General features: G+C 39.9%; 2 protein-coding genes across 3 annotated transcripts in view; one reads left to right on the top strand and one right to left on the bottom strand.

The window, feature by feature from the left end:
- The window catches only part of frmd4a (FERM domain containing 4A), a 101,894-nt gene extending 95,738 nt beyond the window's left edge, over window positions 1-6,156 (bottom strand). The window contains exon 1 of the mRNA XM_042411038.1: window positions 6,044-6,156. The gene's annotated coding sequence lies outside the window, so the exon portion shown is untranslated. The remainder of the gene's footprint in view (window positions 1-6,043) is intronic.
- A 7,806-nt stretch (window positions 6,157-13,962) lies between these two features.
- LOC121896709 (receptor-interacting serine/threonine-protein kinase 3-like) lies at window positions 13,963-19,382 on the top strand. 2 transcript variants are annotated; one of them, XM_042410644.1, is made up of 12 exons: window positions 13,963-14,073; window positions 15,674-15,859; window positions 16,507-16,810; window positions 16,912-17,060; window positions 17,158-17,207; window positions 17,435-17,596; window positions 17,788-17,873; window positions 18,010-18,076; window positions 18,187-18,254; window positions 18,710-18,755; window positions 18,906-19,151; window positions 19,248-19,382. In XM_042410644.1, the coding sequence occupies exons 2-12, from the start codon at window positions 15,708-15,710 to the stop codon at window positions 19,253-19,255; spliced, it is 1,338 nt and encodes a 445-aa protein (XP_042266578.1). In that variant the 5' UTR covers window positions 13,963-14,073; window positions 15,674-15,707; the 3' UTR covers window positions 19,256-19,382. The 2 variants fall into 2 exon arrangements, with proteins under 2 accessions (XP_042266578.1, XP_042266579.1); XM_042410645.1 differs by lacking the exon at window positions 13,963-14,073 and having other exon boundaries at window positions 15,815-15,854.
- The last annotated feature ends 20 nt before the right edge of the window (window positions 19,383-19,402 follow it).

Here is a 19,402-nt window from a genome sequence, read left to right as displayed (position 1 = left end):
ATAAAATATATAATTTTTCTATTCAATATATGTGATTAGTTTTCACTGAATATTTGAGTGAACTGGTGTCGGATTAAATAGGACAGTTGTTGCGGCAATGTTTGCCATTGTCCAAATACCACACTCCAAAGTAATGAAAAGAAAATGTAATTGTAAAATACAAAAGAAAACACAGAGCTGATGATTATATTATATTGTAAGTAAACCCCAACTGTTGAAACTGTGTACATTTCGACCCAGATGAAGACACGATTGCTGTCAAAGTACTATGTTGCACAATAAATGCTCATTCTCATGTGTTTCAGTCCTTCCTCTTTTCTAATCTGAAAGCTTTCAGGGTTTCTTTTCTGTGATTTGCCACACTATGGCCCAGAATCCCATTAAAATTGTGTGCTTTTGCCAATTAAATTTTTAACATGACATTTTTAGTGACTCTCACATAATCGTGGTGGACAGTGGATGCCTGGTGCAAGAGAGGGTGAAGTGAAAGGGTGGATATGGAATTAAAACAAAGCCCTTCTCTCTACTTTTCAGTTTGATCAAGAAAAAAATAGTATGTTTATTTTCATTTGTACAATAAACTTGAATTCAGTCACTGTACATACTGATTCACAGGTCACACCAGCTCTCCTTGTCTATGCTGTGAGAGCTGCTAACAAGACAGCTCTTCATTATGAAAAGAACCTGTTCATTGTTAACTGACTCCATATGGACGACAATCAGCCCCACTGGAACCTGTGTCGACCAGAGTGTGAAACGTCAGAGGCGTGCACACACAAACACGTACACACAAATACACATGTGACTACATTCGCAGCAACAGACATGCACATAAAGGGAGAATGGAAGAAAGTGAACTTGGAAGCAAATAGATTTTTCTTTCTACTCAGACATCTGCTTGGTCCCAGAGACAGATGGTGAACCAATCAGACCGCCTGGCCATGCCTGGCTATGCCACCCTGCTGCCCCTCCCCAAAATCTGCATCCTGGCGAACATGACAGGTGGCACCTTGCAAATGTGACACTGCCATTGCCCTGAAAAGTAATTTATGTATTCATTCCATTAAAACTAGCATTCAGCAGATAAATAGAATACAAACAAGACTATGAGTCTGCAGCCATGCTGACGGCTCCTGGGGCTGTGCTTAAGCACAGTAGTGAGTTTAAGAGGAGCTCTACACAAATTTAGCATTTTTAAAAAATATGCTGGGGGGGGGGGGTTCTAGCAGAATTTGAGGGTGTAGTTACCCTTTAAATGCTCACATCAGTATGCTAACATGCTCATAATAATATTGCCAGCATGTTGATGTTTAGCATATTAAATGTTTACCATCAGTGTTTAGTGTGTTAGGAATGTCATCAGTTTCGCAGGTCTTATAAAGTAGTGAACAAACAGAATTTTAGACCTGATGATGGCACTAGATGGGAGGTCAGGGGATAAAGTCTCTACAATTCATCCTCTGGGGACTATGAATGACTGAACCAAATTTCATAACAATCTACCCAATAGTTGTTGAGATAGTTCAGTCTGGAGCAAAGTGGTTGACTGACAGACAGACAAACATCCTGCCATCCATTGAGCTGTGCCGCTAGCATGGCTAAAGTGTCCACTTCAGCTGATTTTAAAGAGAAACTTTAGTATTTTTCAACCTGGCCCCTTTTCCCCATCTTTTTGTTTCTAATTGACTAATGGGGACAACAATTTTTGAAATTGGTCCAGTATTGAGTGGGAGTGCTTCAGCCGGCAGCTGCAAGACAGGCCACCATGTAACCCTTCGGGGCAATTGTGCACCATCAATGTATGTCCACTAAAAGTGCTTGATTTTGCTAATGACAGGCTCAGATTATTATTAAGTGTCTGACAACATTATGGAAAGGACCCTACAGAGAAATCAAACATTTTCCTTTACCTTTTGCTTGATCCGGTGTGTTTGTTATTGTGTCTAACCAAGTATCACTCAAAGAGAAGTCTCGTTCTGAAATCTCATGAGAGTTGAGTTGTTGCAGGAAGACGGCTAAATAATCAGCTAAATATTCAGCCATGACTATGAAAATCTTTTAGATAACACTAAGTTATGTTCTCTGTACTCAAACACAACAAATTTTTCCTGGCACTCCTCTCTTCAACCCTTATGTTTCCACCACTGTCTTCCAGCAACAAGTCACCTCTTGCAAGATTTTTCACAAGATGCTGTTGTTAACCGTTCGCCAGCTGCCGTGTTTTGGTCCAACCTCCTGTTACTGATGAACCGCTGTAGATGCTGCTGCTGCCTCCGCAATTGCTGTTTATGTTGGGAAGCTACAGCTGGATGTTCTGGACAGCTCTACTCCTGCTAGCTATCGAAATCTGACATCGAAAGACAATAATTTTTTTTATACTCGATAGTATCAAAGCAATTCAGTCGGTGCCATAAAAGAATTGAAGTTAGGTACCCAGCCCTAAACTCAATACTGGAGCAATTTCAAAAATTGCTGTCCTCATTCAAAACTTGCACTTTGAATTCTGTGCTGTACAGCAATTTTTAATTGATCTTAAATTACTTTTAAACTCTTAAAACAAAATGCATGCTATTTTCTAGAAAACTGACAGTGCCACTGAAGTGAATATTACTACCCTTAATAGGACAGCAAGTGAAAGAGTACCCTCTTATAAATACCTTGGTTTCTGGCTTGATGACAAGCTGTGCTTCAAAAACATATTAATGAACTAACTGAGTCCTTAAAAGCAAAATTGGCATTCTTTTATAGAAATAAGGCATATATTACCCAGAACTGCAGAAAGCAAACTGTTCAGTCAACATTTTTATCCGTTATGGACTATAGTGATATAATTTATATGCACTCTACTGCCTCTACTCCTAAGCCTCTCGATGCAGTCTATCATTCTGCCCTTAGGTTCATAAATGGGAATGGCTTTAGAACGTATCATTTTATACTATATGAGAAAGTTGGGTGGCAGTCGTTGGCAGTGAGAAGAGAATGGCACTGCACTGTATTTACAAGGCACTTCTTGGCAAGCTTCCTGGGTATCTCACATGTCTTAACTATAACTATAACTATAAATCAATGTCACACTACACTACACAAGTGTAATGATCTGCAGAAGCTTGTAGCTCCTTTGACTGACATAGAGCAGTGTGAATGCACCTGTTTTTGAATTGATGTTGTCCCTTATGTGGATGTCTTTGGCCTGTTTGTTGTTCATTTGTTGATACCGTAATTTTTGTGTGCTTTTATTGTTTGTATTTGTACTTTTATTGTTTCTATTGTTCTTATATACGATGTAATGGGAGAGAGTGCACAGTAAACTCGGCAGCCACACATTTCTCTGTTCTATATTTCTCTGTTTTGTGTCTTCAGGTTAGGCTAACCCATTGGTGCTAACTTTGGAGCTAACTCCCTTCACTTTTCCAGCATTTGGGGAAACAACATATGTGACTTTTTAGAATTTATTAATTGACACACAGTAGTCTGTACTGTACATCTACTGCCAGACTGACAACTTATTACTAACCTTTTCCTCTGCCCCGTTCGCATCCACCGTCACTTCTCTGCCCCTCGCTCTTTCCCACACGCTACGCAAACATACTCCTTAACGGAGCTATGCTACCAATAATTTCCCAGGCAACGACAGAGGTTGACATGCGTACCGGAACAGCACTGCACAGAGACTCCCATACACTGTTGATTTCAAATCAAAATCAAATATTAAAATTTTTTTTTTTTGGCCTGGCGGGGGTTCTCGTGTCATTATGGAGAAACACAGATTCAGTAAACGTTCAGTACGTTCAGTAAACGTTGAGTACAGTTAGAACCAGCGGTCTCCATTAGGTTGGGCGAGTTCAAAGTTGTGAAAACAACGGGGGTGTTTTGAATACTAATAATACTAATAATATTTTCACAGGTAAGTTGTTAGTCTGTACCTCTCACCGCAGGAAATAATGGATTACTCCTAGAAAGCTATTGATGTAGCACTTTTCTCCTTATGGAAATAACACAGAGATTATTCGACCAATGAGAATTTAGTTGGACGAGAGCATATCAACCAACTAATCGACCAGTCGACCAGCAGACTACAGCCCTACTAAAATCAGGGACAAAAAGCAGCAGACAGAGTTCAATTGCTGACCTCCGCCTCTGCCGGTAAATTCAGTGCACCAACCATGCCCAGAGGCTTGCCTCAGATTCTGCTGTGATTGATTAAACTGGAATATACTGGGCTTATTGTGTTTTGATGCTCCGACACCGAGAAGAAACCCTCATTTATCCTCCGTGAAAGGTTTATTTCCACGGCAGCTTGACCTTCTGCAGGGGACAGCCATCAGTCATATATGGGTTTTTGCTGTGGGCAATATCGTGAAAACCAACTGATGGGACTCTCTTAAAGCTGGCGCAGGAATTCCATCTTAACATCTTGTTTGTTCTAAATCATTGATTGACTGCACCATATAGTGTAGTAGGTCATGTACAAGTATATGGATAGTGTGTAAATGTGGGAGTATGTGTGGGCGGGAAGGAAAGAAAGATGTGTTTTTTTCTCATGTTGCTGTGTGATCGATGAAAAGGCCAGTGTCTTATAGTGAATGCAAACACGCATCTCAGTCAGCAAACTCGCACACTGCATTGACTATCGCATAATTAGCAAGCCCTCTTTCATCTGAGCAGTTTCAGTGCACGTCAATGTACCTGCAGAGGTAGAGCCAAGAGAAAGAGCCCTAATAAACACAAGGATGAAGGCAAAGAGACAGAGCACAGGGAAATACTGGCAGACGTTGATGAGCATATGCCAGGGTGCACACGTCCTGCTCGTTAATGGCTGTCTCCTTAAATCCTTCCTCACATCACCTACACAAACTCAGCTCAAACCTGGCTCACAGCCGGTCAGCCATTTAGGAACGCTGTCATGCTTCAACCAGGAGCCTGCCGCATACATTAATATGCAGGAGGGGATGTACTGTGTACACAAACCTCCAACTGCAAACACTTCACATGTCCACACCTGAGACCTTCCCCACACAAACACACAAATGACCACAGTTGAGCGAGCAGATACTCTGGTGAAGTCAATTAGAACTGAGGCGCCTTCACCTCTGCAGCTCATCAATAGTCCTTAAACAGGCTGCAGTGTAAACAGCTCAGAAGATTTAATGGTATGCTGTGGTCTCTCTCTCATACACACACACACACAAGTACCAGCCCTTATACATTTATGCATGTTGTGAGAAGTAAGAGTCATTTCTCTCGCTTTTGCTTCCTCTTGGTTACTACACGCAGATATTTTCTCTTCCTCTTGCGCCGAAGAAAGTGAAATTCTACGCAATTCCAGCTAAACAAAACAAACAAAAAAAACCTCACAATTAACATGTCTTATTCGTAATTCCTCAGAGTCTACAACCACATTCGCCCTTCAGCAGAATCTCTTGATGATGCTCCTTTGATCTTGGACAGGCTAATCAATAATGTGATTATGGACAACTTTCAAAGCTGGACACCAGAGAATCAAAGCTTCAATCAATATCAGATGCAGCCTATGTCCATGACTTTGAGGACTCAATGAATGGTTTTACATTCAACCCTAATTGGTTGAAACAATAGATGTAATAACACCCAGACAACAACATAAACCTTCATTAATCAATATTTTTATGGTCGCATTAAATTAAATGACTATTTGTAATGGAAGTGGTCATTCATCATCACGAGGGACCCACAAAGAATTATCACCAACTCTGCAGCTTAATGTGTTTTTTAGCCTATATAAGCTGAAGCATTGTTTTAGTTTACACATTTGGCTGCTGTAATGTTCAGTCACACTGCTTTCATCAAAGTTTTTTTTCCCCAGCAGCAGGCAGCTGTTTTTGACAGACAAACTCAAATAAAGCCACAGTATTCTCCCTGCCCACAGGCTAATGGTAGACAAAGCTAACATTAGTTGGCTGGTGAGGAAACTCGAGCAATTTAAGCGCTAAAAACACAGATATTTTTTCAGAAATTGGTTGAGACCAAACTGGAGATAAAAACGGAGAGAAAATGTTGGACCTACATTACACCAGACGCCAGAGATACGACTCCAGTGGGATGATTGTGTCGCTCCATGTCTGTTCGATGTTTGCTAACAAGTTAGCCGTGAAAACGTCAACAGACGTTTTCGGACCAGTTTGGAGGATGTAGTGACATCTAGTGGTGAGGTTGCAGATTGCAAGTAGAATTCACAACTGAACTCAGAAATCTTGACTTGCTCTACTCTCAAATAGCTCTATTTAACCTTTGATTCAAAAGCTAAAATGAGGTATCTTATAATAGGTATCTTATTTTTATAGAACATATAAAGTATTATTTTAGAGCACCAAAAGTGATTTGTAGGTCAATGACATTTAGTCAGACACACTGCATTAAGCAATGAAAAAAATCCAACATCATCATGATGAAATTGGCATAAAAAGGTAGTTACATTTTTAACAAAGAGATCCAACATTTTGACCTTGGTAGTTGCTGTTCCTTATTTCATGAGCATTATATTTTACATACAAAGTAAGCTTTTGAAAGCCAGTAAAAGTTTTTCTTACTCAAATTTCTGTCAAATTGTCAAAAAATGTCAGTTTTTCTCGAAGTTAAGCTGTCACACAACAGCCTTGAAAAAACGCCCCAACCAATTAATAATGATACTGTATTTACCACAAACTTAACAGAAAAGCAACAAGTGTATTAAATAACATCATTAATTTCATTGTCTTAAGAGAAACAGAATGAACACAACTGGCATGGAGAAATGCGCAAAAAGACCTTTTTTCTTTGAAATGTAGAAGTGTTTCTTTCCCCCCTGCAGCAACTCCAGAGCGTTAGTTAGCTGACATCAGCAGTACCAGCTCTTAACATCACTCAAGCATGACTGTTCTGCAGTCAGACTGCAGGTTTAGAGAAATGATGAAATGATTAGTTTATTTTATTTTATTATTATTATAGAGAAGCAAGCTCTGTACAAAGAAGCAACAACAACAACAAAAAAGAGTGGAGAGGAAGAAGTGCAAAAATCTTATTGTAGGACAAGATCATAAAGTGTCAGATAGTCTCCAATGCAAAAAATAGCAATGATGTAATGCCATCTGTGCCCGTGTTTCTCATTCATACTAATCAACCATAAGAGGTAGAAATATATGCAGGGTATAAACTGGAGAAAACACTGAGATGACATTGTGGTAGTAATATGAAGATTTGTGTGTATCTGTGTTGTGTATAGTTCTGGTTTTGTACACCTATTGTGGATTATGATTAGATTTAAAAGTGACATGTGGACTATAGCATTTGACTTACTGAATAGTAACATGAATAATTGAATTACTGTAATATTACTCTATTATGCTCCAAATTTGGTCTACCAGAAAGTACAAAATACTCCTTTCCGCAGTTATGTACAGCCACAAACACACACACTTACATAAACAAACTGTTATCTGCCTCTCCCCCCCTGCCATTGTTACAAGGCAGTAATCAATTATCTCAGTATGATGTCATTCTGCTAACCCTCCCCCAAGCCGTTCAGCCCTCCTCCATCCGTACACTGGCTGCTCTATCACTGTAAGCATCGGATCAGGAGTTAAAAATATAATGATAATCCTACTTGCATGTTAAATTATGCCCGAATCACGAATGTCGACACAAACTTCATGTAGCAAACACACATCGAAATTAAGCCACATGTATACAGTACCAGTCAAAAGTTTGGACACACCTTCCCATTGCCTTGAATGAGGAAGTGTGTCCAAACTTTTGACTGCATTGTACACACACTTGGTGCATCACGTCATAGAGCAGTGATTTGATTAGTGCTGAATGAATCCTCTGGCTTGATCACACAGAGTCATCTGGTCTCCATCCTCAGTGACAGGATAATTAAATGAGGGACAGTAATGAAGAAACATGGGCGCCAACATGAAGGACAACGTGAGGTCTTTGTTTTGGGGTTGCCTATCTTTCCACGTAGTTACAGATCCTTAGCTGGATGCTTGCCAGAGTATAAATAACACTTCCATTATGAGGTTATCAATATGACTTCACACTCGGTGACCTGCAGGCCACACATTTGCCTTGGCAGGTGTGCGATGATGTCATCTACACCAGAGCAGAAGCATGCGTTTTGAGGAACAGTAAAGTTGTGAGCTGCTGTTCTCTCACTGTATGCAGAGCAGAACCCTCCAGCAATATGAAGATAATCCACTTAGCTCCTCTGCATTTCATGATACCAACTTGCCCTGCTTTCTCTCAGCTGTTTGCAGGGCCCAGTGTAACAGATAGCAAAATGTATATTGATCATCTGCCCCTGCTTACAGAAAAAGACAACCACCCTGACAGAACATGGGATCTGCAGAATTAAAAAATAAAGATGAGCAGAGCAGAACATTGAGATAAACTGTGTTCCCATTTTTGACAGCCTCATCCCCTTCTCTAATTATAATTCCATGTGACAATTTTTGGATTAGCTGCAACAAAAAACTAAACGTACTGACTGGAGCCTGTGAGATGTTGTTTGCTTTAGTCAAAACTGTAGTCACTGCTGTTATGTACACTCATTAAAAGGTTCAGATTTAAATCCACTCTTTAGAAAACCCATTTTCAAGTTGTTCTCACCCCCCCAACCCCCAAACCACTGAGGAAATCCATCTTTGAGATAGCTGAGAGCTGCTCCTCTCAGAGCCCTCAAGAGCGAAGCTAATCAGCTCAATGATGAGCATGGTAGCAAAGACTATAGCTGCTCCAATTCAGATTTAAAGTACAAAACTAACCCTGCAATCAAGAGCTTGCACATTAGTTTGAAGCACAAATGGATAGACATGTATGTAATCACACAAGTCCAGGGTTCAAAATAGATGCTGTCACAGCTCAGAGGAAAGGAGTAGTCGCTCATTCCTGTTTAGGAAAGGGAGACATGCTAGGAGAAATGTAAAATCCCTGTGATAGAGATCTTGGCAGTACAGTTATAGCATGCCCCATTGAGGTCAAATGATACCATCTAGTCTGTGATCTGTTCCAATATCACATGACAGCATGTCAGTGTTTTAGCTGGAGACAGACATATTATTGATCTCTTCATCCCTTGCTAAGACAAAAGAACCTCAGACCAGACAGACAGAGAGACAGATAAAAAAACAGAAATCCCTCGTTTTGTGTTTTTATTGTTGTGCTTGAAACGGAAATCTAATCATTTCAAATATTACTTGTTATATAGCTACAAAGCTGAAGTGCATACACAAGATTAAAATCCCCCTAATATTCTATTGATCTAACCCATTCAAAATAATATTAGGATACTGGCCATAATTCTCGTACTGAATAGTCTCCCCCCACTTGGCCCTGTCTCTATCACAGACATGAGACCATTCAGTTTTATAGCTGAGCTATAGTGTAAGTCAGGGCCAATCACATTAGCTCCATACAAATAGAGCCCTGCGGAGGACTAAAACACAATTTACTGCATTCATTTATGTGTAGCACAATTGGTGCAAGGAAGAAAACAAGAAAATGTTATTATTCCTGTTTGTGATAACTGAATCAGGCCACTTCCTGCCAAATATTACACTAGCTCAGTGAAAGTCTTGCAGGTCTATCTATCTATCTATCTATCTATCTATCTATCTATCTATCTATCTATCTATCTATCTATCTATCTATCTATCTATCTATCTATCTATCTATCTGTCTGTTTGATGCGGGTTATTTGTTGTGCTGCCAGTGCAAATTATTTAAAGCAGCTCCAGTAATTACTGCAGGAGATAATCACTTATTCACCTGAAATATTAATACACACAGAGGCAGGAAGCACGATCAATATTAATCTTGGCTTACACACACACACACACACACACACACACACACACACACACACACACACACACACACACAGACTGAATAAACTCTCATTAATAAATAAGATAGGTTCAAGCTCTGAACATGTCAGCATGAATACAAATGCCATGGATTTTGTGAACAAATCACTGGGCTCTGAAATTAGTTATCCAATGTCAATCTTGTTTGGCGTGTATGTAGAGGAAAATTCAACACAGATTTCAGTCATGTTATTCCTTAGCCTTGATGCGTTTAACAGCCATAAATAAATCTCTGCCAGAGAAAACACCACAAAAGCAAGTGATGTCCATAGTGACCTGTGTTGCTCAATGTCAACTGCTGAAGACTAAAGCGGCTCTGAGTGGTGAGAAAATTGTACACGTGGGGCTCTAATCATAAATGGAACAGTGACGGTAAAAAGTTGTGACAGTAAGCTGGTTTTCCTGTGTGAGGTGGGGTGACAGAAAAAAAATCTGGGGTGACAGCAAGGCAATTTAGGGCTGTCAGCTATGACAGTAAGAGCACTTGTAAGGGAACGCCCTCTATGCTAATGCGAACATATGCAGAGGCAGTGTAAAATGGAGTCAAGGGACACCAACTGCCGGCAATATGAGACAAAGCTCAGCAGAAATCCCTTAAGAATAAGTCTGTTTGGTGAGAGGAGTCCTAAAGGTGACTATATTTGCTGCAGTGTGCCACTTTCTGCAGAAATAAAAGCTATTTGTCTACTTTCCTTTTCTGATTTGCTCCTTTCCCTTCTACTCCTGACCTCATCGCTCACCCTTCTTTTTTCACCCTCCTGCCTCTGTCCTGACCATCATCCATCCCTTGGACTCCTCTCCCACCCTGCTCCTTTTACTGCTGCCTCTTCCCCCCCCTGAGTAGGGTGCATGGCCTATCGCCATAGTAACAGACAGCCATGACAGGTGGAGATAGCAGGTAGTGCGGCGATGCATGACTCCCCCTGGGAATGCAGAATGCCAGCACTATAGAATGAGAATGAGCAGAACACGCTCTCTTATACAAAGTCACCCTGCGTACAGGGTGTACACTCAGTTCACTGAGGCTTAATCATAAAAAAGGGGGTCCATGCCTTATCTGTATTCTACACATGCAGCAAAGCCACACTGCCATTGTTTCACTAGCCGGCTGGACAGAGGGTGAGAGTGGAGTTCAATGGATTTAAGCATGTTGTGTGTGTGTTTCTATTTCATTGCTCTCTATGGCCAGATCTGAACCAGGTCAAGCCAAGCCAATCTGTTTCATGTCAATGAAGGACTGGATTCAACACTAACAAGCTCCTACAAATCCTCTGCCATCGCTTGCAGCATAACTGTTCTCTCTATAATGTGTAATTGAACTGATTCAGTCTGATCACACGCTGATCTCACACACATACAGTGCACATCCTTTTAGCAACTTATTTACATGCGCTGCAGACTCATGTACTTATGCCCACACACACACATATAGTAAGATACATAAATTACTTTAGATGACATCTGTCTTCAATGCACAGACACCATGTTTAGCGCTGCACCCCATACCTGCAATAGTCTGTGAGGGATTTCTCCCACACTTGACCACTGCAGTGCTTGAACATGTGGAGGATTTAGACAAAAGATAAGACTTTTCTGAGTTGGATGCAAAAATAACACATTTCTTAAGAAAGGAGAGTGGCTTCTGATCCTCAGTCGGAAGTTATGAGAAAATTTCAGACTGGTAGATGGTAGTAAAGGGGAGGAGCAAACAAGCAACATCCCTGCTTTAGTGGCAGCATGGGCATTTGCCATGAGGAGAGAGTGATGAGAGAAAGAGTGATGAGAGAAAGGCATTGCAGGGAAAGGAGGAGACAAAGACAGACAGTAGACAGCGTCGGCAATACTATACCCCTTCAGAGACTCACCATGAGCAAACACACGGCTGATTCAGGCATGAGTTGGACAGCCATGATGGGATCCTCCTAAAGTTTCTTGCGAAAAGGGAATGTCAGCAATTTCCTAAAGGGACACTCTTACGCTCCTCTTCCTTCTTCTTATTCAGAGTCTCACTCTGCCCTCTGTCCAGATGAAGTCCTTTGACTGGTCCTCCCACTCTGTGTCCTAAACCACCTCCCTCTGTCTCTCAGTCCGTGCTGCAGACAGCCTCTGGTCTCTAATTGTAATGCCACAGTCTCTGGAGAGCCTGCGACTCCCTAGTCTCACTGCGACTCTTCAGACTGAGCGAAAAGCAATCCTCCTTCTTCCAGCTCTTTGATCTGAGAGCAGAGTAGATCCCCCCCCCACTCCTCCTTTTCACTTTTAAAACACTCCCTGCAGACCCCACACCCACCTCCCCCAAACCTCTGCGCCTCTGGCACCCCTTGCTAAATGTTCCCCTCCCTCTGATGCTGCCTTCTGCCTCCCTTTTCCAGTCTACTCTCCTCACAACACAAAGCACATCCAGGCGTGCACATGGGTTTTTGGTCTACTGCTTTCTCCTGAGGGTGTCTTGTCGCTGCTCCAGAGGATGTAACCTGCATCAGTGATGCTCCCCAGTCTAAAGCACTCCTCCACTGTGGTGGGAAAGACAGACGATCACCTCTCCACTCATAGATCCAGCGCAGAGAGCTCCCCTTTACACTAATCCCCTGCCTCATATATCATCAGCATGAGACAAGGGCAGAGAGGGAAGCAAATAAAAGAGATTATGATAGACAGTTTTAGAAAGACAGAGGAAAAGGTAAATACAGCCAGAAGGAGAGAGATGTAGTGGAGAGAGCAGCCACTGGTGAGAGAGGTCCACACTGTGCTGAGCGTAAATGAAGGTGGGTGGAGAAGAGGGAGGGGAGAGAGTGATGGAAATGGAGAGAGCGAGAGCAGACCGCGCCTATCGATGCCGGCTGAGGCAGCAAGGCAGCATGGGAAGTGGGTAAACATACAGTACCTCAGCTCACTTAATGAAAGGGGTGTGAGGGCAGGTGCACATATGATTTAGATCCACAGTAGCTGTCATATCCACAAGCACCTGTGCTCCAGACTGTGATTTTTTTTAGAGCAGTGCTTGACATTAATAATTTAGGCGGAAAACAGTGTCAGCATGGCTTTTGTCTTGTGTGTGCATGAGACAGCATGCAAGGCAGAGAAATGGAGAGATAAAGAGGAGTGATTAGACAGAGATATTAGGAAGCAGGACAGAAATCATATGAATTATAAATGCTTTTATTGAAATGATTGAAAAGCTCTGTACAGTCGAATAGCACTGGCTCAGATTTAAATGTTGTGTACATGTAATCATGGTCATTGTGAGCAAATGTATACACATGCATGTTTGTGTGACTGAGTGTCTGGGTGTATGCACAATCACAGCATCATGCTGAAATTTGCAAAATTATAATGTGTGTTTTTTTTTTTTTTTTTGGTTAAATGCAAGTCTTACATCAAACTAGTTCCAATTTAATTTATTTTATGTTGCTTAATGCTATATAAGCAACACTAAAAATATAAATGCATGCACTAAAAATCTTAGTCTAATAAAAGGCAGCCATGACTAATATAAAAGGTTCAATCTGAGCCTCAACAGAAACTTTGATTACTTCCTTTCTACATCGCACTGAAAGACATACACATTTCAACAGAGTCGGGTATAGATAACAGAATACAAGCCTTGAAATCTATAGTCTGTTATTCTGTGTTCTTTTAACCACACTGTCACACTTTTCAGAAAAAAAAACAATGTGCACTTCCTCTCGCAGGGTATGCAAAAATGTGTCATAGCATTTTTATAGTCACTACAAAAATAGTAACAAAAAGGAAAAATATTTTGGTTTGTGTTTGCATTTCATTTCACCAAAAAATCAGTAATGATGAAAACTTTTATGCTATTGTATGTTTTATAGTTAGTTATTTAAGGCCTTGGAATTCACTAAAATAGAACTGTGGCCAAACTTTATTGGTAAAGGTATTTTAAATTAATTTCTTCCTCAATTAAATGTATACTTCCTCAACCAAGGTTGTACATAACTTTGTGCCCTGTAATGCCAACAGGAAATGTGACACACATTATTTGCAACACCTGCAGCTCATACAGTCTCTGTGGTTCTTGCCCAGCTCAAAATGTGCTCATATAAAACTCCCCTCAGCTCCACCCACAGGCCAGCCAGCTCAGATAACGGGGTAGGAAATTAAAACTAGTAACGTCACGTATGGACTTACTCTTTAGTCTGTAGATGGACAACGCATGAGGGGATATATGGTGAGTACAAGCCAGCTTTTTAATTATATAACGTGGAAAGTTTATTGTTATAACAAGATATTTTCACGTTATTACAACATACAAAGTTATCACGTTATAACAAAAAACTTTTCTTTTTATACCAATATACTATTTATCTTGTTAAACAACGAGATAAGTTGGTCTTGGACGGATGTGGACTTCCCGTGATGTACTCCGGTTGTGAACTGGCGTTATAACAGGATGTTTTCACGTGATTACAACACACAAACTTAACATGTTACAACAAGAAACTTTTCTTGTTATACCAATATACTATTTATCTTGTTAAACAACGAGATAAGTTGGTCTTGGACTGATGTGGACTCCCCGTGATGTACTCCGGTTGTGAACTGGCACTTGACCGTTTTGCAATGAAACTATAATGAAACTACCTCCTGCTTAAGCGCTTCCTAAAAGTCAAACCTGTTATGCGCTCCTTAACGTATGTGTTAGTGCTTGTGGACTCCGGTGGCTCTTCCAGTGTCAGCTGATTCATAATGCTGATCCAGCTGATCAGTGAGAAATGACGCAACCTCCAGAGGGTCGGACTCAATCGTCCTTCTGTACAGCCCCATGCATTTTACAATCCCTCTTAGTGTACTCAATAACAGCAAATGCCATGATCAACCCAAGCATGAAGTTCATGGTGTTAGTCTTTTATCAGGCAGTTTTAGAGAGCCTTATCAGATACGGAATCACAGCTTGATTTGGTAACCTCTCTGTGCAGCTGAAGTCCAAACTGGTCCAACTGATGCAGACTGTATGGAAGATTATAGGAGTAAAACAGTATATGTCCCTGCAATCTACTTATGAACAGACTACCCTAAGGCAAGCCAATAGGATAGTAACTGATTACACCTGAGTACCAGCTACTGTCCTCAGGTAGGAGGTTTAGAGTCATTCCTAGCAGACTAAATAGATTTAAAAATTCATTAATCCCGGTGTCAATAAAACGTTTGAATAGTGGCAGATAGGGCCAGGATGGGCACTGGATGATCTTTTATGTAAGTGATTTTTAATGAAAAAGAGATTTTCTCTGTTTTTTATTGGATGTGATTGTTTTCTCTGTTTGCCTAGGTACTTTTATAACATTGGCATGTTACTCATTTACTTTTAGAACCTTGGTATGTTACTTATGAACTAACATCTTTGTATATTTGTATATGTGAAATGGTTTTAGTACCTTGTTTGTTATTTATTAACTCGTATTTTTAAAGAGCCCAAGACAAATTTTCCACTCTGTGGGACAATAAAGTTAATCTTAATCTTAAATGAGCCATATTCCTCAATTTATCTGTTCAAACATTAGTGTCATGTTATAACAAGATAAACAGTATATTATTATAACAAGAAAAGTTTCTAGTTATAATGAGATAAGTTTATATGTATGTAAATAACATAAAAATATCTTGTTATAATGGGAAAAACATCTTGTTATAACAATAAACTTTTCACATTATAACATGATATTGACCCGTTTTTCTCCTGCCTGGCAGTAATATGCTTCCGTAAATATATAAGTAGTCATTGAACCACTTTATTTTTGATGCTTACCTTTTTTCTATAAATATTTCCATAGAAGTTGTAGTTGTTCTACCTGAGTTCAGCAAGAGATGGCACTGAGCAGCAAGACTGAGCTGAGTGCAGATGACTTCTTGGACGGACGGGTATCCATTGGCTCTGGGGGATTTGGTCACGTCTACAAGGCCAGGCACAAGAACTGGGGTTTTGATGTGGCCATTAAGCTACTTCATGATGATGTGAGGTAAATTTGTAGCTACATATCTTAGTTTAAAGGAGACCTATTACACTTTTTGTGGATTTCTGCTATTTATACACGGTTATGATGTTGAATATCTGTGTTAAACATGGTCACAGTTCCAAAATTCGTTGTGCAAGACCATAAACAGCCGTCCATTCTGTAGCCTTGGTTGCTAAAGTTGTTGCTTTTCCATGTGTTGTTCACTGGCATATTTCAAATCGGATTCTGGCTCAAACATGTACGTATATATTAGACAAGTAGACAAAGAGAAAAAGAAGTGAAATCCTACTACTATACTTTGTTTCATGGTTTGTTTATGTACCCTCATGAATGGCCAAAGCAGCTGTGATACAGCTTCCAGAAGCTAACCAATTAGAACAGAGTGGTCCTATCAGGGGCAGGGGGGCCTGAAAGAGACAGGCATGTTTCAGACAGAGGCTGAACTGAGGGGCCAGATGAAGACCCAGTAAATAAGGAGCTGTGAGTCATGCAAAGCTATTCTAGTTGAGTCCCAGAATAAAAATATAGAGCTTTAAATGAGCATAATAGGTCCCCTTTAAATTATTTATTCATACACATCCTTTTTTATGAATATTAGTAGTTCAAGCAGCTCTCTCATTTATGCTTTCTCTACCTCTACCTCATTTCAGCACCAAGAAAGTACTGTATGAAGAGGCTTCTCTTATGAATGAGGCCTCCTCTGAGTTTGTGGTGAGGGTTTATGGATTTTATAAGGAAGAAAAGCCCATGCAAAAGGGAATAGTCATGGAATTCATGACAAGAGGCTCCATTCAGTCCCTGCAGGAGGACCTGTCTGGCCCTCCACCGTGGCCTCTGGCCTTGCGCTTGGCCCATCAGGTGGCTCTAGCCATAAACTTTCTCCATTTAAAGGGCCTTATGCACCAGGACCTAAAGCCAAGTAATGTACTGCTGACTGACGACCTCAATGCCAAGGTAGTAGTAATGCCAATCCACCTAAAGTCCAGAGTTGATATTAAATATAAAACTTAATTAATTATTTGTGTAATGTTGTATTTCTCTTTTTTTGTTTGTAGCTGGCAGACTTTGGTCTGTCCAGGGTTTCTACCAGTGCATTGAACAGAAAGGAAGGAATGACAGGAGAAATCGGAGGCTCTTACAAGTACATGCCTCCCGAGGCTTTCGAATTATCATACGCACCTGTTCGTTCTTTTGACATATACAGGTATTCAAAGGAATACTTATAAATGGGAATACTTTATTGTTGAAAACTTTATCTGTATGACCATGTTACTTAAAAAATCTTTCTCTCTCTTGACCAGCTATGGTATCCTTCTCTGGTCTATTGTTACTGGTAAAGAGCCCTATCCAAGTACGTATAATTAATTTTGTTGTCCCAACATTTTCCAACCTAATAAAATCCCATCCTGCCATCTATTTTTCTCTTTGTTTGGCAATGTCTTCTGTATTGTCTCCCTTATTATTTTATCATTTTTCAGCGAAATTAAGCACTGTACATACAGTTCACACACATGTACACACACTTAGTTGAGTTGGTATGTTTTGATGCATGTCTTCATTGTATTACATGTATTGTAGTGGCGGATTTCAGTCTTGTGGCACTGCGGATCCCCATAGGAGACAGACCTCTCTTGACGAAAATTGACCGGATTGACCAGAAGGCAGATGGGTTAAAAGAGCTGGTTGACCTCATGAAGAGTTGCTGGCATGGGGATCCCACTCAGAGGCCTAACGCAGAGAGTAGGTGTCTGTTATTGTAATCTGTATTCTCATTATCACTGTACTGGAGCATTTGCTACACTTATATACACTTTAGAATGAAATAAACTTAAGCTATGAGCTAAGCTATGGCATTTCTGATGCCTGCATTCTTTGTGAAGCATGTACTCATTCATGCATTTATGCCTTCTAAAATAAAACTTCTGTTTCAGAGTGCTGGAAAGTCACTGAGGATGTGTTCTCAAGGCATGGAAAGAAGGGAATTAGTGATGCGGTCCATAAAGTCAAGACAACACTGGTACAATTTATAAATTCTATTTCACAACATACTGTATATTATATATATTGCTGATTACTCATGATTAATAATTTATGGAAAACAATTCTAACTGCACATTTTTTATCTGTTATATAATATCTTCTCCCTCTTTTAGGATTCACCAACTAATAATCAACATTCAAACACATCTGTTGCCTTCAGCTCTCCTCCTCAGCCACCAGGTAGGTTATTTAATACTATTTATGGGTCATGTGAGATTAATCAAATTAATTATTCCTTACTTTCTACAATAAAACAAATGGTAACACAGATGTTTCCTCCTCTTTTTCAGAACAGTCAGAGTCAAATGATGAGGTAGATCATGCCAGATTTACAAATACTGGAAGGTCTTTTAAACAGGTATGCCTAAAGCTGAGGTTGAAAACAGATAAAGTAACTTTATTTAATCAGTCTCATTGAGATCTGAACATTCTACAGTCTGACCTAACACTCAAACAAAACACCAGTCAGTATTGGGGAATATTGCTTCATGTTAATTGTGTTAGTATTACTTGGTTAGATGGGAATGGACATCACATTCTCAGCAGTTTATTACAATATTATACCACACATTATTTGGTTAATTGAAACAAACAAAAACCATTATCAGACAGTGGACCACAACAACAATAACATTGTATTTTAGATTCAGATTTGCAGTTAAATATTCAAATGTGTCTTTCTCCTCTGTAATTAGTAGGCCTGAATAAAATACATTTATCAATGCTGATATCATTATATCAGTGCATTTGTCAATGCACTGATATAATTAATTACATAATATAGACTTAAAAAGCTTTTGTTTTGGCCAACAGGATTCTGTCTCTGTTTCTACTGGGGAAATGAATAATACGGATAAAGGTGAGTGTATTTGTCACTGAACTGATGCTCTGTGGCATGAATTAAAGCTTTTTTTTGTTAAGATTTCTCGTACGTTAACAAAACAAGTGAAATGAACTTGCTGCTATGGCATTCATGTACATGCTGTGGTTCTTCTTCATTTTAAAACAGAAAAGTTCGTAGACAAGAAAAGGGCAGTGTTAATCCAAAACGTTTCTGAGGTATTGGCAATAGCAGAGGAGCTTGGAGACATGGTCCATGGTGAAACCTACTCACTGATTATAGCTAAGGAGACGAACCAGGACAGAATGAGAGTGCTGTACCTAAGGACACTTCGGTCAGGAGGGGAAGAGGTCAAAGCAGCCTTCTACGACGCCCTCAAAAAACATCATCCCAAACTAGTGGAGAGGCTAGAAGGTAGGAGTTTTGCTCTTGTTAAAGAGATCAAACACAGTAGTTGAATCAATGACAAGTTTTTAAAGTTTTTTTTAATTTCACTTTCTTTTCCCTCAGGTGTCTAACTCCAAAGTGACTTTCCCTGCTTCTCATCAGCCCATGATGACCAATCCTACACTTGAGTCTTTTATTGACATGAATATATTTTACTCATATGTATATAATGTGTTGACATTTTAATATACTATATAATCAGTGTTTTTTGTATATAT

Source organism: Thunnus maccoyii, chromosome 5 (assembly GCF_910596095.1).
Source record: "Thunnus maccoyii chromosome 5, fThuMac1.1, whole genome shotgun sequence".
NCBI classification, from domain to species: Eukaryota; Metazoa; Chordata; class Actinopteri; order Scombriformes; family Scombridae; genus Thunnus; species Thunnus maccoyii.
The sequence above is the reverse complement of the archived record's forward strand: the minus strand, read 5'-3'. Positions and strand labels throughout refer to the sequence as shown.